The 26,314-nt window shown below is 59.3% G+C and overlaps 2 protein-coding genes across 3 annotated transcripts; both read left to right on the forward strand.

Moving 5' to 3' along the window:
- Nucleotides 1–8: 8 nt before the first annotated feature.
- Nucleotides 9–18,847, forward strand: SEMA3F (semaphorin 3F; the record flags this gene model as incomplete). Of its 2 annotated transcripts, XM_080625780.1 has the most annotated exons (18): nucleotides 9–126; nucleotides 9,103–9,263; nucleotides 9,421–9,483; nucleotides 9,778–9,897; nucleotides 11,271–11,351; nucleotides 13,439–13,532; nucleotides 13,919–14,038; nucleotides 14,921–15,060; nucleotides 15,135–15,249; nucleotides 15,434–15,503; nucleotides 15,626–15,770; nucleotides 15,861–16,083; nucleotides 16,771–16,859; nucleotides 17,062–17,103; nucleotides 17,303–17,460; nucleotides 17,536–17,603; nucleotides 18,222–18,355; nucleotides 18,437–18,847. In XM_080625780.1, the coding sequence occupies 18 exons, from the start codon at nucleotides 9–11 to the stop codon at nucleotides 18,845–18,847; spliced, it is 2,352 nt and encodes a 783-aa protein (XP_080481906.1). The 2 variants fall into 2 exon arrangements, with proteins under 2 accessions (XP_080481906.1, XP_080481907.1); XM_080625781.1 differs by lacking the exon at nucleotides 11,271–11,351.
- Nucleotides 18,848–22,328: 3,481 nt separating this feature from the next.
- GNAT1 (G protein subunit alpha transducin 1) lies at nucleotides 22,329–25,318 on the forward strand (the record flags this gene model as incomplete). Its single annotated transcript, XM_080625233.1, has 8 exons — nucleotides 22,329–22,434; nucleotides 23,678–23,720; nucleotides 23,886–24,027; nucleotides 24,100–24,257; nucleotides 24,334–24,462; nucleotides 24,543–24,672; nucleotides 24,759–24,912; nucleotides 25,128–25,318. The coding sequence occupies 8 exons, from the start codon at nucleotides 22,329–22,331 to the stop codon at nucleotides 25,316–25,318; spliced, it is 1,053 nt and encodes a 350-aa protein (XP_080481359.1).
- Nucleotides 25,319–26,314: the final 996 nt, after the last annotated feature.

Genomic DNA, 26,314 nt, shown 5'->3' on the forward strand with positions numbered 1-26,314 from the left:
TGCCCACCATGCCCGGGCTCGGTGTCCTCCTCTGGGCCACCCTGCTGACTCTGGGCTGGCGGGCTGCCCACACCAGTGATCATGGCTTCGGCTTCGCCACCCCCAGGGTCCAGCTGTCCTTCAAAGGTAAGAGCCTGGTGGTATAAGTCGGGGGCAGGGAGGGACCCTGGAGGAGTCAGGACCCAGGAAAGTGGAGAAGACCAGGGGCACCCCGGTCCAGGCTGCTCCTTCTCGTCTTGACAGGGCATCAGCAGGCTGCACCCCCATAAATCTCTGTGTGCTGAGCTCCCAGTCTGCCCCCACCCCAGTCTGTAGGGCTAGCAGCCAATCCAGTTCCCCCAGTATGCTTTCCCTTGCAGATGGATGGCTCCCTCTGTCTGTCAAAGCTGGGCGCAGAGGTGCAGGGAGCCCCCCAGCTACACCCCGAGTCCAGATACCAGCTTGATGTCACCAACCCCCCCCAGCTGGTATTAATACCTGGGAGCTGGCAGAGAGCCGGCAAGAGGCAGGGGGGAAGGATGCTGGGCAGGGGAAAGGGGCTTAACTCTTTGGTAACAGGGCTGCCTGACCCATCCAGCCCACGCTAGGAGCTCAGGGAGACCCTGCAGTTCAGCTTTAGGGTGCATATTGGCAGAGGGATTGGTTCTGAGTGCCTGTGTTGAGGATGCTGAGAGAGGTGGGATGGGGGTGATGAGGCAGGTGGCAAGCCTTGAGAAGCAGAACAAAAACTGGCTCTGCCAGCGTGGTGTGTCCAGTGCCAGGGCCGTACTTCCATGCATCCCAGCCCAGGGACATGTGTCAGGAGGGTGACAGGCATGTGGAGCCTCTTGTCTGCTTCCCCTTGGGGTCCTGGAGGACGTGAGCTGCCAAGGAGAGCTGGTGCTGCCTCCATTGCACAGTGCCTTTGCCCCTGGTCAGGTACCAAATCCAGGAGCCCAGGATGCAGTGACAGAGCCGATGGTGAGCACGGCAGCTCTGGTCCAGCAGAGCCCAGCAGGAGATGCCGGGGGGGGTGATGGCAACACAGCACAGGCAGGGTGAGACACCGGTGTAAAGGCTGGTTTCAGCAGGAAAAATGGCTGGTATGAAGAGGCTGGGAACAAGTCTGGGCTGGAAAGGCGAGAGCGGTTCCTCCCCGCACAGCAGGTACTGCTTTGCCTCTTCAAAAGGCGGGTTTTTGTGAGGTTTTGGGGGCTGCTGGGGCAGTTTGGCCACTGCTGTTTTCTACCCAGGGATGCATCCCTTGTCCTGGCTCCAAGTGTCTTCCTCATGGCCACAGTGAGGTGAGGCTCTGGTGAAGCCCTGGCTGGACCCGGCACCTGCCACCCCAGCGAGGTGTGTGTTAATGCCTGTCGCCGTCCCACAGCCGCCGGCATGCCCAGGAGTGGGATTAATTCCGGATAAGCATGGTTGGGCCTGTTGTGCTGTGGGTGAGGGCTGCTTTGGGGTTGGTATTTTGTCCCTGGCTGGGTAGAGCAAAGGTCACTGGCTGTGCCTAGGGGACCAACTGCCTGTGTTCAGAGCTCCGGTCCTTCTTTCCACCTGGGGTGGTCTGGCAGGGCCCCCCTTGCCCTCTCTGCCCAGAGAGGGGTTTGCAGTGGGAGAAGGGCTGGTTTGCACTGGCATATGGAGAAAAAAGCACACTGGGATTGGGAAGGGATGTGCTCACCCCTTCCTTGCCCGTGCTGTTGTAGTGTGGTGGCAGAGAATGAGCCCAGCGTCTTCCTCGAGGGCCAGGTATGAGCTGCATGCTGAGCTGCTGGTGAGCAGCTTCCCCCAGGTAATAATTGCCCAGAGCTTCCCTGAAGCCATGGGCTTCGCTTCCCAGTTGGTCCCTTCTCTTGCATGGGTAGCCTGGTACAGTACCTAAATCCCTGTCCCCAACCTCTCCGGGGCAGCTGAAGGCAGTGGGGCTGGATGTGATGGGAGCTAGGCTGTGGGACACTGGTGTGGTGAGTTGAGCTGGGCCTTGCTAGCAAGGACATGGCCATTGTACTGCAGGGGACCTGGTGGCTATTGGTGTGGGCTGGAGGGATGCTGCTGGGGTTGGGGTGCAGAGCCGCACCATCAGCATCCTTCATGCTGAAGGCTGGAGCATCGCCATGCAATGGTGTGGCTGTGGCTTTGTGCTGGTGCCTGGTGGGTTGCTGGGAAGGAGCTGTGTGTCTCTGTGTCTACACACACACACACACCCCCACCCCCCCCCAGCCTGGAGCCCCGCCAGCCCCGGGAGCGTCTCTGGGTTTGTTTGCCTTTGCTTGTTATCGTGTGCCGGAGGTTTGTCGCAGCTCCCCAGGGCCTGCGTCATCCTCCACGGAGCCCCAACGTCTCCGAGTGCTGTGAAAGAAATAATATATAAAATAAGGAAGCCATAGGAAAGGAGCAGGAGCCAAGCTCCCTCACCCTGCTGCAGGGTCATCCCCTGGTCCTTGCCCCCATCCCGTAACCCCTATGGTCCCTGTCCGTCTGTGCTCCTTCTCAAGGCTTTCCTGTCCATGTGCTGGCGGGAGGAAGGTGACCGGCACGGAAAGAACAGTGCTGGGAGCGGCTCCGGCGCGGCTCCCTATTGCCAACAGCTCTTCGCAGATCCCAGCCCAGTGCTGGCCAGAAATAGGGTGGATATTTTTAATCATCTGCTTGCTAACAATTCGCCCCTTTCTCCCATACACATCCTGCGGCCCCCTCTCCTCTGAGCCTTCCTCTGGGCCAGGGGCTCGGGCACCAGAGAACTTGATGCTTTCCCACAAGGATGCAGGAGGTGATGATGATGATGATGGTGATTCATCCATCTGTGTCCTGCTGCCCGTCCGGCGTGGGAAAAGCATGCGGGAAGGAAGGGTGGGCTCTCGCCCCGCATCATCGCGGGAAGCCCTCAAGGTCAGGGCTATCCATGGGGCTTCAAAGGGGGAGCAGCCATGCCAGCACCTCTCGGGAAAGTGACAGCAGAGTTCCAGCCATGGGGCAGCCCTGGCTGGGAGGGGCAGTTCCTGCGGGGGGAAAATGCCACTTTAAAAAGGATAAATCAAGTGGTGGAGTCTCCTGTGGGCTCTGCTGCCAGCCCCCTGCCTGACCTCTCTCCTGGATGCCTCATGCCTCAGTTTCCCCTCCTGCCCTGCTGGCATCTCGGCCAGGGGCCATCGGCACGCTTGATCCGGGCTGGGGGGTGGCAGATGGCTGGAGGGGAGCCCGGCAAGGGGTCGTGTCCCTGGGGCCGTCCTGGCGCCCTCCTAAGCTGCCGCAGCTGTGGGCACCGCTTGGTGACAGCGGGCTGGGATAAACATGGGGGGAAACGGGGGGGCATGGGCAGGGCCAAGGGCACGGGGACAGCCAGGTCTGGGGATGTGCCAGGGAGGCTGAGTGCCGTCAGTCCCCATCCTGGCATGGGTTGGGGGTGCATCAAACCCCTATGCTGCTCCTCAGACCCCTCAAAGGTGGGGGGCATGCTGCAGTCCTATCCTGCGCCTTGGAGAATGGGGACATGAGCCTGAGCTCTGTGACCCCTAAGAGGATTTTTTTCAGCTGGGCTGATGGGGGGCTGCAGCAGCCCCCCACTGTGCTGAGACCGGCTGCTGCTCAGGATAAGCCCCCCCAGCTCTGGCTGCAAACCTCCGTAAGCTCCTTAAGCCCACACCCAAAAAAACCCCATGTGATTACAGCCCCCCCCCAAGCCAATATCTAATAAGCTCATTAGCCCTCAAGTTAACACTGCTTCTTCTGGAGCAGCGCAGCCAGCGTGGCCTTTCCTGGGATCCTGGTATGTGTCATCCCCCAAACCCAGCTCCAGTGCTGTCAGCCCCTGCCCAGAGCACCCCTAGCTGCTGCTCTTTCCCGCTACCTTTTTGGCACGGAGCAAATGGCCTGGAAAAGCAGCTGCGTTCCTGTCCAGCACCTTGTCTGGTGCTCTGGAGCTGCAGACAGAAATAATGTCAAAAAAATTGAAATGAAAACCTGAAAGGCAGTGGGTGGGGACCCCTCAGCTCAGCTCTTTGGTTTTGGGGAGATGCAGGTGTTTTTCTTGAAGCCGTGCTCCTTCCTGAGGGGTTTGTGCTGCTGCTAGAGCATCCCATGGCCTGGCTCCCACTGGAGACCAGGGTCACTGCTGCCCAGTGATGCTCGGGGGTGCCAGGGTACCCCCTACCCACAATGCTGCTGGGGCACGTTCCCCCCCCAGTGCTTGGGGCAGGCTCCAGGCTCCGCGGGATGAATCAGCGGTTTCGGGTGAGAAAATGTAGGTTTTCTTTTTTTTACGTCTTTTTTTTTTTTTTTTTTTTTTTTTTTTGTTGGCCTGTGCCCAACTGGCTGGGCAGTGATGGGGGTGCCACCGGCTGGCCCTGCTTTCATCCCGGGGGATTTGATCCGGGCAGCCTTGGCACTGGCTGTGAGTGCCGGCTGAAGCGGTGCTCCAGGGGGACTGGAGATGGTCTGGGGTGGGATGCAGCGAGCGGATCCAGAGCCGTTTCATCTTCCAAGCCCCAGCAAGGCGGCTTTGGTTTCCTCCCACCTGTGAATCGGTTAAATGGGAAAAGAGCTTGGCTGGGGGCCACGGAAACTCTCTTATTACATGTAATTAGCTTAATTACATCATAAATAACCCATCAAGGGGTAGCGGAGTGACGCTCAAACAAATAAGCAATTCTGCTTTCATCGTGCGACCCACCCAGCTCTTTGATCAACCACAATAACAACAAATGCTTTAGACACACGAGGGGACACATCCAGCCCCCCATTCCTCTTGCAGCATTGCTCCCCATCACTCCCCTCCACCAGGTACCCAAGGAACTGCATCCCAAATTTCAAGCAGGGAAAAAAATAGGGGGGAGCATCCCCCAAATTTGGGGTATGCTTATAAATTTATGGGATAAAATGCTTTAGGATGGAGCTGGGATTTATCCCTGCTTGGCCAGGCTCCCTTGGGACTAGCGCTGGGCTTATCCATCGGCATTTGGAGTGAATTCATTCGTCCCTGTGCAAAGAAAGGGCTCCCGAAAGGCGCTGCCTCTGCCAGCCGGGGGGGAGAGCGGTTATTGAATATAAACACGCCATGTAATTTACATGCTAATTATGTTGAATGCGCTACAAGCCCATAATTAGAAACTAATTAGGTGAGAGCGCCTGTAATTGGTTTTGGGGGGTGCAACGATGGTGCACGATTGTGCACCTGGGGAGGTGACTGACTCGGGTCCTTATGGCACTAAATCTTAGTGCCGGCGCCCTGGTGATGCTGGGGGGGAGATCAGGGGGTTTCGGGGGCTGGGGTGAGGAGTAATCAGCCTGCTGGATGCTCGGTTTGTCGAAGGCCCCCAGTATCTCCCCCTTGCTTTAGAGATCAGCTTCACTCTCGTGCCAATGGGCGACGGGTAGGGACCGGATGGGGGACAGTGCCGGCAGTCAGCAAGGGTGGAGGTGGGGGCAGCTGCCGGAGCTGTAGATTCATCCCGAATTTGGCATTGGGGGGGAATGTGGCTTTGCAGAGGATGTAATTGGGTGATGCTGCTTGCCACCGCAAGCCAAGCATCGCCGGTTCCTGGCCGCCGGCATCGCTCGAGGGTGCAGGGTAATTAAATCTCAATGCCTGAGGCCACCAAACGATGCCGGGGAGGTGAATCTGGGGAAGGAGGGCTCGATGGGGGCTCTGCAGGACGCTGCGAAGGGACGTTCCCCAGGGAGGCCACCCTGGCTGCGATGCTGGGCAGCTCCCTTCTCGGGTGCTGGGCAATTAAAAGGGGATTAGGCTTCCGGCCAGCCGGGAAAGCTCTGCTGGTGCCGGGGCTGGCAGCATGGATGCAGGAGGGAATAAGCTCATCAGGACACATCGGCTAACGAGGCGGCTTCAACCGCCTCGGCAGGGCCCCTGCCCTGCCCTGCTCTGCTCTGTCCCCAGGGTCCCGCTGCGGTTGCTGGGGGCAGGTTTGGGGCACGGTGGCAGTGAGGAATTAGGAGGGCAGGGCGAGGGGGTGTTAGTTTAGGAGGTCAGAGGTTGGGGCAGGGGCTCACCCACCCCTCTGTCCCCTTTGGAGAGGCCGTCACGGGGCAGTGGGTCTGTCACCACCCCGCTTTGGGGGTGCCCCCTCTGATCGCTGGGCCGTGGGGGGCTGAATGGCTCCCTTTTGTGCTGCTGGTCTTGTCCCCTGCTGTGTCCTGGGGCCTGCCATTCTGATGGATGTGGGATATTTGGGACCATCACTGGTATGGGACCCTCTGACACCAGTGTCCTGCACTGCCTGGCTCAGCCCCAGGGTGCTGGCTAGGAGGGTGAGGATGAGAGCATATCCCCAGGGAGCTTGGACATGGTGTTTCCAGGCCAGGCAGCAGTGGCAGATGTGGGGTTGTCCCAGTGTGGGGGCTCCTGCCCAGTTTAACCACCACTGTGCCTGCACCAGGGCTGTGTCTGCTCCAAGCACCATGGCTGGGTGCATGGTTCCAGCACCGGGTCCCTGGGCTGGGGATCACCCACAGCGGCAGCTGCAGCAGGGCCATCCTGCCCATTCCTGGCTCCTGACCTCCAGCCCCACGGCAGCATCCCTGGGGTGGGGAAAGCTCCAACAAATTCATCCTGTGTCCCCAGGGCACTGCATGAGGCACACACATGCGCACAGTCACTGCATAGAACACCTGTGCACACACATGCAGTGTGGGGCACATACATACACATGCAGTGCACACTGTAAGTTCATGCACACACATGCATGCACGTTATGCTATACAGACTGTGCATGGGGCACACACATGCATGCGTGTTATGTGCTGTACACATGCACATGCTGCATGGGGCACACGCATGCACACACCCACTGTGGGACACGTGTGCGCACACATGCAGCATGGGGCATACATACATATGCAGTGCACACTGTACGTGCACACACACGTGTATAGCATGTTATGCTATACACATATGGTGCTTGAGGCACACGCATGCACGCACATTACTCGCTGTACACACGCACATGCTGCATGGGGCACATACGTGCATGCACGCTACTCTCTGTGTACACACACACACACTGCAGCTGCAGGCCATAGGACAGGCAGGAACCAGGCCCATTGCGCCACAGCACAGGCAGGGAATGCTGAGACAGGCAGGGAGCATCTGGAGCCCAGATGGGACAGGCAGGAGAAGGAGCATGCTGTGGGTGGGCAGCACCCCCAGTCCCTTATCCTTTGCCACCCCACCTCTGCCATGGCGGGAGGCACCCTCCTGCCCGCAGCCACTCCGCATGCCCACCGTGCTCTCCCCATCCATCCAGCCCTGGCAGGCAGGCAGCCCCCAAGCTGGGGGGAGGTTGGTTTCACCTCCTGTGACGCCATTTCCCACAGCCTGCCCCAGTGGCTTCCATGCTGTGTGCTCAGCACGTACTGGCCTCGCTGTCATGGCTGAGTGGTGCTGAGCAGGCTGTGGGTGTCCCTTCATGGGGCTGGGGAGCACTGCTGTGGCCATGGCACAGAGAGGGTTCTCCCAGTGACACCAGTGGGCATGGACTTGGCTGTGCCTGGCACCGGTTTGGCTGTGCCTGGGCACCCATGTGCCCCTTTGGTGTGGGCTCCCATGGAGACCCTCCTTCTCCCTGGCCAGGGTACCCACCCTGCCAGCCCGACAGCCCACCCCTGGAATGCCAAGCAGGAGGTCTCCTGGGCTGTGTGAGGGGGTCCTTGGCACTGTTGGGGTGCCAGGGTGCAGGGCACAGCCCCCCACCATCCCTGTGCCCAGGATGGGAAGGGACCTTGGGGACATCCATGGGACACTGCCAGCCCCCTATGGGGTCAGGGAGATCTGCAGATTCTTGACATCCTGACTGAGAATGGCACCAGGTGGCTGGAGCCCTGCCTGGCCCTGCTGGGAAGCTGGCATGATTTTCTTGCTACTGACCTGCAGGACCCCATTCTGCTCCTGCCCAGGATGGGGGGTCCCTGTGGGGTCCCTGACCCCAGTCCCAGCACCTGGCACCTGCATGGATGAGGTCTCATTGAAGGGACAAACTCTGCAGGGTGGGGATGATCATGGGGCCAGCGTACCATGGAGTGGAATCTGATGGCTGGGGATGGCATCCAAAGGGGGTGACACCTTCAAAGGGGTCACCTGGGGCAGATGGCACCCCATGCATGTGACATCCAATGAATGAGGATGGCATCTGATTGGTTGATGGTTGATGTTGATGTTACCCAAAGAGGATGACACCTCCAAAGGTGGTAGCATCCCCAAAGGAGGTAGCATCTGGGGCAGATAGTGTCCCATGGAGCTGGCATCTGATGGCTGTTGGTAGCATCTAAAGAGAATGGCACCTCCAAAGAGAGTGGCATCTCCAAAGGGAGTGGCATCCAGTGCAGATGTCATCCCATGGAGGTGGCATCTGATGGCTGAGTGGCTTCCAAAGGGAGTGGCACCTCCAAAGGGGTGGCACCTCCAAAGGGGTTGCATTCAAGGCAGGTAGTGTCCCAAGAGTCCTCTCTTGCTGTTGCCGTGGCCCCTGCTGCGTGGTTGTTGGCACAGGCCCACATCATCTGCAGCACTTCTGCCTTCCATCTGGCTGCCTCATTGCACTTGTGAATATTCATGACCCTCATTATCCTCTTTCACTCGTTGCTCCCACACTCAGGCTAAAAATAACTTCCAAGGGGGGATGGGGTGTGCGGGACGGGGGGAGGCTCATCCCCTCCCCGGAGATGGCTCCTTGGGGTCCCAGCTCCCCATCCGAGCAGCCTGGCTGGGACATGAGGTCACAGGGCAGGAGAGAAATAATGCTGGAGCTTTTGGGAGCTGTGGGCTCCTGGATGAGATGCCAGGAAGCATCCCCTTCCAGACCCATCTCGGTGGGGAGCTCCACTCCCTGCTGTGGAGAGCTGGGTCTCCTGAGCCTAGATCCTGTTGTCCCCTCCTCTGGCCATTCCTGGTTGTCCAACCAGCATGACCACCTCCATTGTCCCGTGTTCTGCGCAGAGGTGGCAGCATCATGGCACTCATGGAAGGGGAGATGAGCACCATGGCCTGGAAGGTGGCATCTCCCCTCGCAAGATGTCTTCTGGCCAGGACCAAGCTTGGACTTGGGAGCGGATGCGCCAGAGAAGGTTGGGGTCCTTGGGGTGCTGACACCTTTGCCCCCACAGAGCTGAAGGCAACAGGCACGGCGCACTTCTTCAACTTCCTCCTCAACTCCAGTGACTACCGCATCCTGCTGAAGGACGAGGACCACGACCGCATGTACGTGGGCAGCAAGGACTACATCCTCTCACTGGACCTGCACGACATCAACCGCGAGCCCCTCATTGTAAGCTGCCATAGCAGGGCTGGGGGAAGGTGGAAGGGGGACAATCAGGGGCTGTTTCACATGCCAGGGAAGAGTTCGATGGGCATTGGTGGTGCTGGTGGGGAGGAGGTGGAGCAAGGCAGGAGCTCTGATCTTCCCTGGGCTGGTGTCCCTGCAGATCCACTGGCCCGCGTCCCAGCAGAGGATTGAGGAGTGCATTCTGTCAGGCAAGAACAGCAATGTGAGTGGCCATCACAAGCACCCTTTTGGTAGCAGTGGGAGGCCTGGTGGCCAGCACTGCAGGGGGATTCATGTCCTACCCTGGAAGAGCCATCTCCTGAGTGCCCTTGCTGCTTCCTCCTGCCAGGCAGTTTTGAGCCCTTCTGTTTGCCAGATCATGGCCCATGTCAACCCCAACCCATGCCGTCCCATGCCACATGCCATCCCATGACCCATGCCATCCCATGACCACAATTGGCCCCACCCCAACCTATGGCCCCTCACTGGGGTTGTCACCTCCTCCTTTGCTTCCCAGGGAGAGTGTGGCAACTTCATCCGCCTGATCCAGCCCTGGAATCGGACCCATCTCTATGTGTGCGGCACCGGCGCCTACAACCCCATCTGTGCCTTCGTCAACCGTGGGCGTAAAGCCCAGGTGAGGGGAGGGAGGGATGAGGGGTCTCAGTGGGTGCCTGGCCCAGCAGTGCTGGCTCAGCTGGGTGCAGGAGGGTGGCATGGCTGGTGTTGGGAGGGTTGAGGGGCAGAGGGCTGGGGGCAATGGCAGGCTGGAGGGTGACTGTGGCTAATGGTGCTGTGCTGCCAAGCGGGGCCAAGCCATCTCTGCAGACCGAGGACTTCTCTCCATGCTGGAACTGGGCTGCCTTGGCTGGACCCTGATGCTGGCTTCCATGTAATGTGCCCTCCCACCTTGCTGGCTGCAGCCACTGCTGGATCTCCATGAAGACAAGGGGCATGTTCCCCCTTGGCTTCCCACCTGCCGCTGGGCTGCTGAGCCCCTCATCATATATGTGGAGGATGCTCAGCGCCACACCAGTGCCGGCATTGCACAGGGAGAACTGTGGCAGTGGCAGTGGCAGAGCATGAGGCCATGGCGGGGATGTCCCTGGATGGATGTCACCAGGCCCTGAGGACCACAGCATGCAGCAGAAGGTGGCATTGAAGCCACATGCAGCCAAGCTGGATGCACAGTGGACAGAGGAGTGCTCTCAGGATAGACCTGGAAGGGAGCTGGTCTCTGCAAGTAGCAGCATGGGCATCCTGGGGGGCCCCGAGCCCTGCAAGGTGTCCGTCCCCTCTGTGCTGGGTGGCAGGTCCCAGGCTGTGTCCTCTCCTGTGGTTGGAGTGAGTCAGGTGCCACCAGCCCGAGCCAAGGGAGGATCACGGCGCTGGACATGGAGGACATGGAGGATGGGCATCTGCCCTGATGTCCCCAAGGCATAGGCACAAAGTGATGTGGCTGCTGCTTGGGCCACTGCAGACTGAGACTAGATTGGGACCAGAGAAGAACTGGACTAGGACTAGACTGGGCAGTGGCAGCTTTAGAGGAGGACCAGGGTGCTGGTGCCATTGAGGACATCATGGTCTGTCCCCTCCATCAGATCCAGCAGCGATGTGGCAGGGATGGCTGGTTCCAGTGACCCCATGGTGCTGGCAGCTTCCCACATGCCACAGCTCATCCCTGAAGTGTTGCTCCTCCGCACAGGGCGCTGCCATCTGTCAGGTGCCATCTTTGTGTCCCTGGGTGTGAGCCCAACCTGGATGGCTGCAGGCAGCCGCCTCGCTGCTCTGCTCCGCTCCAGGGCACTCCAGTTCTGTGGGAGAGAGCAGGATCCATCCTAGAGAAGCTCCTGCGGGAGGCCAGCCCAGCCTGCAGCAGCCAGGGAAACCACCACCACAGGCACCCATCACCCAGTTTTAGGGTCCCCTTCACCTGCCCCTGCTCTGGGGCATCCTCCCGCCCCCCCCCCCCCCCCAGTGCTAACTCTCTGCCCTGCTCCTTTTCCCCAGGGGTTCCCGCCGAGCCAGCCGGGAGGCCGGGAAAGCAGATCCACCGTCAGCCCCCTCAGCCCGAGACCAGCGCAGAGCAAGGTGGGAACCGGTCTGGGAGCCCGCTGCAGCTGTGCCCACCTCTCCCTGGGCAGTGCTGGAGCCGCGGGCTCCTTCTTCCCACCGGCATGCTTCCGACCCCAAGGCCAGGAGCCCCATGCCATAGGCATCCCTGCCATCTCCTTCCCTGTGCTGAGAAGCACAGCATCTTCCGGTCACCGGCCTGGCATCTACTCTCCTTCCTTCACTAACTCCTTCCTCCCAGGACGCATATGAGTCCCCATGGAGGACACTGTCAGGGATGGTGGCTCTTATTCCCACTGCTGGCTTTGCCCGGCTCTGGGCTTGCTGTGTCCTTTGGAAGTGGGACCATGTGTTGGCAGAGCCATAGGGCTCAGAATGTGTTAAGGGGATGATGCCAAGGCGATGTGCAGGATGTGTTTTGGTAGGGTCTACATAAAAATTACTGAGCAACTATTTTGCATTGACCTGGAGGGGCTTGTGTCATTCCTGGCTTCTGGGGACACCCAGCCCACCCTGACAGTGTCATCCCCGAGCCATCCTTCTGGACTAACATGCGTCAGTGCATGGGCTGGGAAGCGAGTGGGACCTGGACCCCCCTACCCATCCCTCTGGCCCCTGGCCCCTGCACTCTGAGGAGGAGTAGTATTGGGGCAGAGGCCATGAGATCTCTCTGGCTGTGGGCAGCTCCTGCTGCCAAGTTCCCCAGTGCCAGCTGGGGAGGCACATTGCCATTTCAACTCCCTCAGCTCCCCTGGTTCCTCCCTCCCTGCTGGACCTGTCCCCAGCAGCTGCAGGGAGAAGCTTCTGGGTGCGTTTCCTGGGCCAGGGCTCCCTGAGGGCTGCTGGCTTCTGCTTCACGGCAGCTCTGATGTGTTTCAAGGCACATGAGCCAAATAGCAGTGCTGGCACTGTGACGGCTCGCGGTCTGCCTGACCGGGAGGGTGAGGTAGTGCAACCGAGGCCAGGGCTGTACTGAAGAGCCAGGCTGTCCCTGTGAGGGTTTGCCCAGCTTGGGAGCAGGGCCAGTGCTGGGCAGAGGTGTTGGTGACGGTGATGGAGGTGCAGGTGGTGCAGTGCAGCGACAGGGACAGTGGAAACACAGCTGTGTGCATCTCTGTGACTGGGGTTGCTCCAGGAGGAGCCGGCATGAGCAAACCCTCTGGTGGGAGATGTTCATGGTGAGCATCCTGGCTCCCCACTCCCTCCTGCCCTTCCTGGAGCTGAGGGCTCTACCAGGACACTGCTCACCTCTCAATGGATGGTGGCTGACACCACATTCATCACAACTGCGTCAGAGCCAGAGTACAGGACCAGTCCAATTTGGTTGCCTGAGGTCCCCCCAGTGCCCATGGGGGATGATGTGCTGCTGCTTCATCCCAGATCTGGGGGTTCATATGCTGAGGGTGAGGGATAACTGCCCCCCAGCCAGCACCAACAGAAGACTGGCACTAGTAGAGGATTTTGCATGCATCTTCGGAAGCAGTGTGGGTCTTTCCCCTTCCTGGGGACACAAGACAGTGCCAGCGGATGGCTGCAGGGAAGGCAGAGGCAACAGTGGCGAGATGGCCTCTAATGACATGGGACAGGTTCCCTGGAGTGGGCGCAGCATCTGACCATGATGCCACTCCAGTGGCACCCACTGGAAAACGGATCCTGACAAGAGGAGCGCATCAAGTCCAGCAGCTGAGCTGTGCCAAGCTGTGCCACTGGCCAGACTCTGCCTACCAAGGCAGCTGGAGCTGAGTGATGTGGAGCCAGCCAAGCAGTAATGTGTAGTGTGACCAGCCAGAGCGAAGAGATGGCTGGAGGGAGATGTTTGCCCAGAAGTGGACCTGGGGAATGTATATCCTGTTTCAGCCTGGCACCTCAGCCAAGTCTCCAAGTGGTGGAGAGCATGGAGAAGCACCCAGCAACGTTGGAGGTGTAGCTCATGGGAGCTTCAGCTTCTCAGAGACCTGCAGACTCTTGGTGTGGTCCATCTGCACCCATCCTTGCTGCTGAGCTCCATCCTGGAGAAGGCTGCCTCTCCTAATGGGCTTTGGAAAGTGCCACAGGGATGGAGGGGTCACGGTCTCACCGGCTCCCCTGTTTGCTTCCTTCTCCAGGATTATATCTTCTACCTGGAGCCAGACAAGCTGGAGTCGGGCAAGGGGAAGTGTTCCTATGACCCCAAAGTCGACACCGTCTCTGCGTTAATAAGTAAGTCTTGTAGCTCCCTGGGGCTGGCGCTGCCTGTGTTAGGCGGAGGGAACATGTAGGTGATATGGGACAGCTGCTCCCACTGTCTTCCTGCATTGCCCAAATATCCCTCAGGAATAGGGCTTCTGCCCCTGCCACCACTGTCTGCTCCAGCTGTGGATGGTCAGGCACCTGGGATGCCCAGTCCTTGGGCACTTGGCCCAGTGGAGCTGGGCTCCTGGTTACAGACCAGTGCCCACCTCCCGAGCTCTCTGGGACAGCCATTGCCAGTGGTTCTTGTTTGCCTGGTGACTACCAGCCGGGGCTGGGGCTTGATGGAGCCAAGGGCAGTGGGAGAAGATGGGTGGATGGGACTGGGTGGGGGTCCCTGGCTCTGCTCTCTGCAGATGAAGAGCTCTATGCTGGCGTCTACATTGACTTCATGGGCACGGACGCAGCCATATTCCGCACCATGGGCAAGCAGACAGCCATGAGGACAGACCAGTACAATTCACGCTGGCTCAATGGTGAGTTGGTGTGTCATTGGCCCAAGTTCTCTGGGAACCCAATGGCTTCAGCCCTAGAGATGAGACCGATTGTGTCATGCTGCATCCTTCTTCCAGGACATAGACAGTAGCCAGCATGGGCAGGTGAATGGGTGGGGGTGTGGGGCAGATGGGTGTGTGAATGGGTGGACAGATGATGGATGGATGGATGGATGGATGGATGGATGGATGGATGGATGGATGGAAAGATGGGCAGAAGAGCAGAGAGATAGCTGTGTGGGACAGTGATGGATGTGTCAGGAGTTTTGCTGGGCAGCAAGAGCAGCCAACTGGTGAGGGATGGGGCTGGCTCTGCCAGAGTCTGTGAAGGGGTTTGTGCAGGGCTGAGATGTCAACCATGTCGCCTGCAGTCAGTGACCCCAAGCGTCCATCCTGCCCTCCTTGGAACACCTCTGCCAGTGGGGCGGCAGCTGAGTAAACAGAGCAGAGCAGATGGGATGATCCTGCTGGGCCAGGGACCCGGCGGGGCGGTAACCTGAAGAGAGGGAGCTGTCAGCACAGGCTGGGCAGTGGCTGATGGATGGTAGGGAGAAACTTCCTGAGAAACTTCCAGGCTGCATGGTTCCTTCCCAGCAGGAAGACCAATTCCCACCACCCTGCTCATAGAGCTGCAGGAGCTTTCCACCCCATGGACCTCAGGGATGCTCTGAGCCCCTTCTGGAGCATCAATGTCCTCTGGAGAGACTTGGTTCCTCAGTCCACCTCTGGTCTAGATCCATCTCTCACCCTGTGACCACAGGAGTGCTCTTCTATAAGTGGGGTGATGCCAGAGGAGAGGGGGCTCAGCATGGGCTAGAGGGTGCTGCTGGGCTAACACTGCCATGCTGTGCCATGTCATTCCAGACCCAGCCTTTGTCCAAGCTCAGCTTATCCCTGACAGCAGCGAGAGGAACGACGACAAGCTCTACTTTTTCTTTCGAGAGAAGTCGGCCGATGCCCCGCTGAGCCCTGGGGTCTATTCCCGCATTGGACGCATCTGCCTGGTATGTGGAGTGCTGGGTGGGCTGGGGAGCGGGCAGGGGAGGCAGAGCTGAGCACTGGGGTCCCTCTGTTCCAGAATGACAATGGGGGCCACTGCTGCCTCGTGAACAAGTGGAGCACCTTCCTGAAGGCCCGGCTCGTCTGCTCCGTGCCAGGACCCGATGGGATCGAAACGCACTTCGATGAGCTCCGTGAGTGAGCAAGGATGGGGATGGGGGCCTTCTGCACTCCTGTGGACTTTGGGGGCACCTTTGATGCCCTGCACCTCTTAGTCTTCCATGAGAAGCTGCTCTCCTCCCTGCTCTGGTGTCTCTTGGTGCAAGGGGGCTCCTGCCCACCTTCCCGATGGTGACACCACCATCTTTCTGTCCCAAGAGGATGTCTTCATCCAGCAGACACAGGACACCAAGAACCCCGTCATCTATGCTGTGTTTTCCGCTTCGGGGTGAGTGCTGACCCTCCTGGCACAGAGCAGTGCATGAGGGGTCCCAGCTAGGAGGATGTCCCAGTGATGCCGTGGTGGTGGCAGCACGAAGCTGGAGGGTGACAGCAGGTCCTTCCTCCCAGGTCAGTCTTCAAGGGCTCTGCCGTGTGTGTCTACTCCATGGCTGACATCCGCATGGTCTTCAATGGGCCATTTGCACACAAGGAAGGACCCAACTACCAGTGGATGCCCTATACAGGCAAAATGCCCTACCCCCGGCCAGGCACCGTGAGTACCCCTAGGCACTCATGGGGAGGTGACTCTCAAACCCACACTGGGATACCGGGTCACCAAGTGCTGGTGATGTTTGTGCCGCAGTGCCCTGGGGGAACCTTCACCCCATCCATGAAGTCAACCAAGGACTACCCTGATGAAGTGATCAACTTCATGCGCGCGCATCCGCTGATGTACCACGCTGTGTACCCCACACACCGGCAGCCGCTGGTGGTGCGCACTAATGTCAACTACCGCTTCACCACCGTGGCCGTCGACCAGGTGGACGCGGCAGATGGGCGCTATGAGGTGCTTTTCCTGGGCACAGGTACCCACGCCGCGCACCGCGGGGAACGCAGCATGCTCCGCCGCGGCCCCGGAGGGCACGGCCACCACCGGGACTGGCCAGAGCACGTTGCCCTCCGCCATACTGGAGCAGGGTCAGGGGCTCTGACCCCCACCCTAAGATCCCTGCCCTTCTGCAAGGCTCCAGCCTGGTTCTTCCCCTGCCCCGGTGCCCAGTTCCCACCCCCAGAGCCAGCAGTCCAGCATGGTATCTCCTATCCTAGGGATGCCACCATCCAGCCTGGTCCTCTCCCTACCCCAGAGCCCATCCTTCGTGCTTCCTCTTGTCCATACTAAGCCTACCATCATCTAGCCTTGTGTCTCCTCTGCCTGATTGCCAATCCTAGAGGCACTAGCATCCAGCACAGTGCTTCCCCTGCTCTAAGATGCACCCCAGAGTCCCTGTGATCTATCCTCATCATTTCCTGCCCTGCTGTCTGTCCCCACCTACTGTCCCCACCTTGCCCTGGATGGTGACAGTCCCTGGCCACAGGCAGTGACCTGAGCTACACACCAGGCACAGCTGCCCACTATGGCAGGAGAGAGATGGGGATGATCTTGGGGGTGATCATTCTTCCCCCCAGCCCCAGCAGAGACCCCCTTCCCAGCTGGGGAGGACGCAGGTGTCCAAGGGTGGCACTGAGCTCCTGGGCATCGGGGTGTCTTGCAGATAGGGGCACTGTGCAGAAGGTCATCGTGCTCCCTCGGGATGACATGGAGACAGAGGAGCTCATGCTGGAGGAAATTGAGGTGTTCAAGGTGAGGGCTGGCCTGTCCTCCACCCTCTGCCAAGTGTCCTCAACCCTTCCAACCAGCCCCTTGGGACATCAGCCAGTCCCTTGGGGCTGCTTACCCCTGCCTGCCCCAGCTGCCTGCAGGGGGTCTGGGATACTCACCCTGGGTCTGCGACGTGGGCCAGGCAGTACCCCCCTCCATCTCCTTCATTTCTGCTCCCATCTAGATGCCAGCACCCATCAAGACAATGACCATCTCCTCCAAGAGGGTGAGTCACAGCATGTGGCAGGGGTCTGGGCAGATCACATCACAGGTCTGGCTGTAGCACTGCCCTGTGTCACTGCAGCAGCCGGGTGGCTCTGGTGTCTCGGCCAGTCCCAGTACCGACAGGCTGCAGGTTATTCTGGGGTGTCCTTGTGGGGTGGGGATGAGACAGCACCTCACCTGTCCTCTCTGTCCCCCAACAGCAACAACTGTATGTGTCCTCGGCCGTAGGTGTGACTCACCTGGCCCTGCACCGCTGCAACGTGTACGGGGAAGCCTGTGCAGACTGCTGCCTGGCCCGGGACCCCTACTGCGCCTGGGATGGCAGCGCCTGCACCCGGTACTCCGCCTCCTCCAAGAGGTACAGCGGGAGTGGGGAGCGGCAGGAGGGTCCCCCTGGCCCAGACTCTCCTGCTCACCTCCTGCCTTCCCACAGGCGCAGCCGGAGGCAGGATGTGCGGCACGGCAACCCCATCCGTCAGTGCCGAGGCTACAACTCCAATGGTGAGGGAGGGCTGGGGGCAGCCCGCAGCGTGGGCATAGAAGGGTGCACGCTGAGGGCATGGGAAGGACAAGGTGGCAATGGCTGGAGGGGACGTGGGTGGCCTGAGGGGGACATCTATCCATGGGTGGATGGATGCCCTAGTGGGTTGATGATTGTGAGGGTGGATATATGGGTAAAGGGAGAAGGGAGGGAGGGGGGGAGGGATGGGTGGATGGGTGGATGGATGGATGGATGGATGGATGGATGGATGGATGGATGGATACATTGGGGAGGAGGATGAATGTGTGGATGGATGGATGGATAGATTTGGGATGGATGGAACATGGATGGACAGGTGGATATTTTGGGGAGGAGAATGAGCAGATTTGAATGGGTGGGTGGATCATGGATGGATGGATGGATGGATGGACGGATGGATGGACAGATGGACAGTTGGATGTACACCCTTGTGGAAGCATGGCTGCACTCAAGGAGGAGCACATTTGCTGTGTGGCTGGGGACCAGACAGACCTGTGGCTGGCAGTGGACAGGAACTCCTTGTAGTCATTGGTCAGGAGGAGGGTGGCAGGGCAGGGTGCAGAAGCGCGTAACGCGCTGCCCATGGCACATCCCTGCAGCTAACAAGAACGCAGTGGAGGCCGTGCAGTATGGGGTGGAGGGCAGCACTGCTTTCCTGGAGTGCCAGCCCCGCTCTCCCCAGGCCAGCGTCAAGTGGCTGCTGCAGAAGGACAACAGCGACCGGCGGAAAGAGGTAGGGCAGGACACAGTGTTGGGGGGTGCGGAGGGGTGCTGGGCTCCATCCTCCTGAAACTTGCCTCCTGTCCCCCCTCAGCTGCGGGTGGAGGGCCGGGTGCTGCGGACGGAGCAGGGCTTGCTGCTGCGCGCCCTCCAGCTCGCCGACAGCGGCCTCTACTCCTGCACTGCCACCGAGAACAACTTCAAGCACACGGTGACCAAGGTGCATCTCCGCGTGCTCAGCAGCCGCACCGTCCATGCTGTGCTGGTGCATGCAGAGACCCCCCCTGGCCTGCCGGGGGCCCCCACTCCCCGCTACCAGGACCTGCTGCAGCTCCTCACCCAGCCCGAAATGGGACTCCTGGACCAGTACTGCCAAGGCTACTGGCGGCACACGGCCGCTAGCCCACCACAGCCGCTGGCTGGCCTCAAAGCCAAGGAGCAGCAGGACCAGAAGAAGCCTCGAAACCGCCGGAATCACCAGCCAGAGACCTACGGGCATACATGAAACCATCATCAGGGACTTTGCTAGCACAAGTGGTCTATTTTTCCCCCCTTTTAATATTAAAAATATCTATAAATAAATATATATATATATACATCCATGCACACACACACGCAGACACATGTGCTCCCCCCTCCCATGGGAGGTGGTATTTATTTGTAGGTTGTACATAGTCACTGGGGTGATGGGACCCCCCTCTCAGCCCCAAGGAGGAGCAAGGACCCCCGGGTGGCCGCAGCCACCATCACTGTCTTCCTTCCTGCCCCAGGATCCTGGTGTGCGGAGACCACTGGGCACTGTGGCTGCTGTCATTCTGCAGCTGGGGAATGGCCCATGCAGGGCCTGGAGGTGCTGCTGTGGGAGCAGGTGATGCCCTGGGGAAGGAGAGGCAAACCCCATCTGAGGGGTGAGCAGGGGAGAGGGAGCATTGGACAAGGTCTGCCCGTGCAAGCTGGGCACGTCCCTTGAAGCTTCGTGCCTCAGTTTCCCTACCTGGTTATTGAGGAGCAAGTGCTTTCTGTGGGGAAGCTGCAGCCAGCCTGCCAGGCAAGCCTAAGAGAAGGGGTCTGTGGGGCAGGATGTGTGGCCTAGTCCCCCTCCTTGCAGGTTTAGTGGGGGGGGAGACAGGACACTTTAGACAGAACCCAGGAGTCCAGGCCACAGGGGGGACTCAGCCAGGGTCTTTGTGTGAGGAAGGGAAGGAGAAGGGGCTGTGCCAGGGTGGGACCTCGAGCAGACATGGGCGCTTTGGCACCGGAGCCCATGGATGTTTGGGGCACCCATCCATCAGCCTGCCCCTGGGGGCACCCAGGTGGGTGGGAGGGTTGTAAATAGCTGTACATGGGAAGCACAGGGGTGGCCAGGGGCTGAGCAAGTGTCCCCCAAATAAACGCTGGCTTTGGGACAGACGTGGGGCCTCGTGTGCTATATCGGGATGCTGCTGCTGCCCCCACCCTGTTATCCCTTAACGCTGCTCCTGAGCCCTTCCGGGAGGGCAGAGCACTGGGCTGGGGCCAGGCAGGAGCGAGGGTAGCACTGGTACCGTTGGGAAACCGGGATCACGGGGTGCTGGGGGGCACTGGGAGGTGGTACTATCTAGGTGCCAGGGGTACACTGGGCCAGTGCTGGGTGTTACTGAAGGCACTAGGGGCACTCACAGTCAGTACCGGGAGCACTGGAGAAGTAGTGGAGTGCTAGGATCTGGTACTGGGAGCCGCTACTTGGTGGTAGTAGGCGCATGGGACAGTGGGGCACTCTACAGGAAGCACTGGGAGTGGTACTGGGTGATACTGGGCTGTACTGGGAACGTTTTGGTTGGTACAGGAGGCAATGGGGGTGGTGCTAGTCTCCTCTGAGCTATATTGGAGGTAGTACTGGGACACTGGAGGTTGGTATTGGGAGCACCAGAAGTACTGAGGCATTAGGATTTGGTACTTGGAGTCAGTACTTGGTGGTACCGGGAGCATGGAGTGGGAGACTGGTAACGAGCTCTAGAGTGCAGAGGTGTACTTGGGGCAGTACCGGGCACGCTGCGGAGTGCAGGGCTATACGGGGGGCCCTGGGCTGGGTCCTTTCTCCCTCTGGCGGCCAATTGTGGTGTTGCAGCTACAATGGGGGGACCGCGGACGGAGCGGGTGTCTGCGCAAGGGGACACTGGGGGAGTCCTGCCAGGGTCTGGGGACACTGGGAGGTTACTGGAGTGTCCCTGGGGACACTGAGTCTTACCGGGGTGCCCACAGTGGCAATGGTGGGCGCTGGGGACATGGGAGGGAGGAACTGGTGTCATAAAGACAGTGAGATGGGGCACTGGCAACACTACTGTGGTCACCTTGGTTGGTGTGGGAGCAAGAGGGTGGCACTGGGCTGACTCTGGTCATAGGGCAGGCTTTCGGGGGTGTGTGTACGGCCTGAGGACACTGAAGGGCACGACTGAGATTGCTTGGGGACACTGGAATGACACCATGATTTCTCCTTGAGAAAACACTGGGCAGTGTTACTCAGGAGGAACTTAGAGACCCTGGGGAGGGTGTTCGAGCATCCCTGAGGATATTGTACCTGGGAACACTCAGAGGATGACACTGTGCTGGCCTGGTGTGATTCAGAGAAAACTCCAGGCACAAACTTGCCAACAAAGTTTTCAAGTTGACAAGCAGGTATTCTTTATTGCGGCGCTGGGAGACACGGGGAATAGTTCCTCCCAACGTGTGTCCCCGTACTGCTACACAAGCCATCCTTATATAGCCACTGGGCATACATACATATTCATGAGGCTACGCATGGATTACATCATTTTCCAGAAAGTTCCCCGCCTGCGTACAAAATTGTGGTGGTGGTCTCTGAGGGTCGTTTACTTCTTCCAACAATCTTCATCACTTCTGGCAGCCTTTGAAGCACGCGCAGTAGACGCTTATACCAGCTTAATTGGTTTGTTAACATCACAGACATAACAATCCTCCTGTCCTTCTACTTATCAGTTAGCTTAGCTGCAGCCCATCCTGGCACCTGCCATTCCCAGATGCTCCTTGTCCTTGCGTCCTGTTCTTCTAGCCTGTTTTTCTTACACTCATTTTGTACTAAGGTCATAGGGCCTAAAACTACATCAACTACAGTGGTTTATCTTGCACAAGAATTCTCAGTATGTTCTCTAGCTGTACTTTACTTTTATTTTTTTTCTGTGCATCATGCACGTCAGTAATTTTCCATTGCTACTGTTACAAAGCCATCAACCTGAACAGTACTTAAAATTGATTCTAAAGGTTTATATATTCCAGTTTGTAATTTTGTGCCCCCTCTTGTCTCAGGTGGCACTGGGAGTGTACTGGTGGGTGGCTGGGGACAGTAAGGAGTGCACACAGGAGGGCTGGGGACATTGGTGGAGTGTCTTGTAGGGAGCTCTGGGGGCACAGGGTGGGGCGACTGGGGCTGGCATCCGATCACTGGTGGGTGCCCCTGGGGACACTGGGATGGGTTACTACTGTGGGCACTGGCCCAGCACTAGGGGATGACCAGCATGAGCTGGCTCAATGGGAACCTTTCCACCCACTGCCAGTCCCCATCGGACCCACCCCAGCTCCAACCCCACAGCAGAGCTGGAGCTGGGTGGGGGTCCCACATCCCCAGGGGTGGCTGGATCACTGCCCTAGCCACAGGGTGGGGGCAAAGCTGGGGTCTGGCTGCCTTGTGCCCCCGCGGGCAGAAGCGCTGACACCAGGAACCTGGGATTGCTGAGCTCAGCCTGCTGCAGATTGAAGGGGCTTTATCTGGGGAGGGTGAGGGGGGGGCACCTGGCTTAAGCCTGGGTGCTGAGAGCAGCACCAGCCAGGTGGCCCCTGGGGACCTTGGCCCTGTCCTTGGCCAACATTGGTGGCTGGTGGTGGTGGGCACAGGGAGGCTGGTCCTGGAGGCGGCACGGGGCTGGAGCTCGCTGCCCATCCTGGTACTGACCTCCAAGGATCGGGTGAGCCGCAGGGCCGCAGGGCCGAGGATGGGCGCCGGGGCCAGCGCTGAAGAGAAGCACTCCCGGGAGCTGGAGAAGAAACTCAAGGAGGATGCTGAGAAGGATGCCAGGACCGTAAAGCTGCTGCTGCTGGGTATGGAGGGGGACAGCACCCTGGGGAAGACACCCATCCTTTGTGCACCTTACCCTCACAGCCCTCCCAATGGTCCTCTGACACCTCCTGGCACCCCTCAACCCAATCAGGCCTCCCCAACAGCCCTCCTAAACCAAACAGCCCAACCAACTGTCCTCTGGCACCTTCTGACATCCCTAAACCCAACTAGCCCATCCCAACAGCAGCCCTAAACCCAACAGCCTATCTAATGTTTCCCTGACTCCCCCAGCACCCCTAAATCTAACCAGCCTACCCCAACAGCACCCTTACCACCCAGGCAGTCCTAAACCCACCTCAACAGCCCACCCAATGTTTCCCCTGATGCTCCAGCACCCTTAAACCCAACCAGCCCACCTTAATATTCTCCTAATGTTTTCCTGACACCTCCAGCACCCCTAAACCCAACCAGTTCACCCTAACAGCCCCTTAATGTTTCCTCACCCCCACGAAACCTGTAAGCCCAACCAACCCACCCCAACAGCTTCCCATTCCCAGGCTCCCCATAACCAGTTCATCTCAGCAGCTCTCTCAGCAGTACATACACACCACCCCCACCAGGCTCCCCAAACCCAACAACCCATCTCATCAGCTCAATCTAAGATCCCCTCTCTTCTAGGCATCTCCCAAACCCAACCAGCCCACTCAGTATTCTCCCACTCCCAGGTCCCCCAACCAACCCATCTCAAGAGCCTTCACCATCACCACCCCTCCACCCAGCACCAATACCACCCCACCAGCTCCCCCCTCCTTCTAGGCACCCTCATGCAGCCCACACCAGTGCTCTGTGTCTGTCCCTGCAGCCCCACAGTACTGCAAGTCCCTCCCAGTCCCTCCCAGTTGCCCCAGTGGTGCCTGAGGACTGGGTACCCTGGACATGGTGGGGCCATCAGTACTGTCCCTGGCCTTCCAGTCCAGGGCTCATCTCCCTGCGCAGCCACAGGCCTGGGGCATGGGGTGGTGGGTGGTGAGGTTGCAATGCCACCGTGTCCCTATATCCTCCATTGGGTCCCCGAGCACATCCCGGCTGAGCCGCTGCAGATCCCATTAACCACAGCAGCTCAGCCCAACCTTAATGCCCGCTGGCACCAGGCTGTAATTTCCCTGCCTGAGCCATGGATCTGGCACTGTCACCAGTGTCCCCAGTCCTGCCCGGCACCAGAAGACCCAGCACAGGGGTGTCTGTGCCACCAGGACTGCCATGGCCTGTGTTTTGTCCCCTCAGGTGCAGGTGAGTCAGGGAAGAGTACCATTGTCAAGCAGATGAAGTAAGTGCCATGGGGTGACACTTGGTGCTCACCATGCTCAGCTCTTCCCCATGCCACAGCCATGGGGTGTACCCACTCCTTAGTGCCTGGCTCAGACCCATGGCACCAGCCCCATGCTGCACCCATGGGTGCCCAGCTCAGCCCCATGCTTTCCTTCCTGGCCAGGATTATCCACCAGGATGGTTACTCACTGGAGGAATGCCTGGAGTTCATCACCATCATCTACAGCAACACGCTGCAGTCCATGCTGGCCATCGTGCGAGCCATGTCCACCCTCAACATCCAGTACGGGGACACAGCTCGCCAGGTGAGGAGCACGCCAGGCTGGGCAGGAGGGTCCCGCTGGTCCCCCAGCCCACTGAGCCCCTGTCTCTGGTAGGATGATGCCCGCAAGCTGCTGCACCTCTCAGACACCATTGAGGAGGGCACCATGCCCAAGGAAATGTCAGACATCATTGGGCGGCTCTGGAAGGACACAGGCATCCAAGCCTGCTTCGACCGTGCCTCTGAGTACCAGCTCAATGACTCGGCCGGCTAGTATGTGGGGTGGAGGGTCTGGGGAGGGGTCTGGGGGTACTGACCTATGTCTCATGCCCACCGTGTGCCTGGCCAGCTACCTGTCAGACCTGGAGCGCCTGGTGACCCCTGGCTACGTCCCCACAGAACAGGATGTGCTGCGCTCCCGTGTCAAGACCACCGGCATCATCGAGACCCAGTTCTCCTTCAAAGACCTCAACTTCAGGTGGGGCCAAGCCTCCAGCGAGGGCTGGTGTCAGGGGGTGTTGGGGGGGGGGTGCTGACCCCATCCTTGTCCTGCCCCAGGATGTTTGATGTGGGGGGCCAGCGCTCAGAGCGTAAGAAGTGGATCCACTGCTTCGAGGGGGTGACCTGCATCATCTTCATTGCGGCCCTCAGCGCCTACGACATGGTCCTAGTGGAGGACGATGAAGTGGTGAGGAAGGGTCACCATTCCACAACCCCCTCTGCTTTGCCCCTATCATGACATGGGAGTCACCATGGGGTTGTGTCCCTCCACAGAACCGCATGCATGAGAGCCTGCACCTCTTCAATAGCATCTGCAACCACCGCTATTTTGCTACCACCTCCATTGTCCTCTTCCTCAACAAGAAGGACGTCTTCCTGGAGAAGATCAAAAAGGCCCATCTCAGCATCTGCTTCCCCGACTATGATGGTGAGTGTGTCGGCGGCTGTTGTGTCGGGTGCAAGCGTTTGGTGAAGGGTTGGGTGCCAGCACCCTGTAGCAGACACCCACCAGGTGTCCTCAGCACCCCATGCAATGGTGCTGCACTACCCTTGCTCATGAACCAAGCACGGTTTGGTCGGTCGGGGAGGAGTGCTCGGTGACACTCCATGGGGAGGGGACCCAGCTCACTGCTACATTATCAGGTCCCAACACCTACGAGGACGCGGGCAACTACATCAAGCTGCAGTTCCTGGAGCTGAACATGCGGCGGGATGTGAAGGAAATCTATTCTCACATGACCTGCGCCACTGATACCGAGAACGTCAAGTTCGTCTTTGATGCTGTCACCGACATCATCATCAAGGAGAACCTCAAGGACTGCGGGCTCTTCTGAGCCCCAGGTCCAGCACTCCCTCCCCAGCCCCGGCCTCCCCATTCCCTTGGTGTTCAGCCCCACTGTTGCCCCCACCCCACCTCCACTTGCCCCAAACCCCTGGGATTTGACAGGCTCAGCCCCAGAGACACTCCTGGGTGGGGGGGCACAGCCCCTCTTCCCCTCGTTGTCTGTCCTCCCACCAGCCACGGACGCAGGGCACTCGGTGATGCTGGGTGCTGTGGGTCCCTGGGTACCCCATGGAGCTGGGGGTATTGGGGATCCCTTAGGCGCTGAGGGTCCATAGGTATCCCCTGGAGTTGTGGAGTACTGGGGGTTCCTTGGGTGATGAGGATCCCTGACTGCCCCTTGGAGTCAGTGCCCCCAGGGGTGCTGGGGGTCCTGTGGGGTCCCTTGGGGTGCTATTGGGGGTCCCTGATACCCTTTGGAGCTAAAGGGAGCTCAGAGGTCCTTTGGGTGCTGGGCGTTCCTGGGTACCCTTTGGAGCTAGGAGGTACTGGGGGGTTCCCTTGGGTGCTGCAGGGTGCTGGCGGTCCCTGGGTGCCCCCTGGAGCTGAGAGTCTCCGGAAACCCCTTGATTCTGAGGTCTACTCTTTGTTCATGGGTGCCCAGTGGACCTGGGTGTCCCTATGGAATGCTGGGTGCAATGGCTGCTAGATCCCCCTTGAGGTCACAGCGTGCCCCTAAGGTATGGTACTGGAGCTCCTGGAATGCCACCACCCTCCTGCTGCAGGGGCAGGGGGTGGTCATGGTTCCCCATCAGCTCAGACCCCCAGCAATGTCCCAGCTCTCTCTCAAGGGTCCCACTGCTGCCCTCACCTCTCACACCCAGGGGATGCTCCTGAGCCCCGAGGTGATGCCAGCCCACCCCATGCCCCTCTTCCAGTCCGGGGGCCGCCCCAGCCCCCACCCTACGCTCGGTCACAGGTAGGGGGGCATCACTACATACGTTTTCTCTCTTTTTTTTTTCCTTTCTACATTTTATTATTTCAAACC

Source organism: Psittacula echo (genome assembly GCF_963264785.1).
Source record: "Psittacula echo genome assembly, chromosome: 9".
NCBI lineage: Eukaryota > Metazoa > Chordata > Aves > Psittaciformes > Psittacidae > Psittacula > Psittacula echo.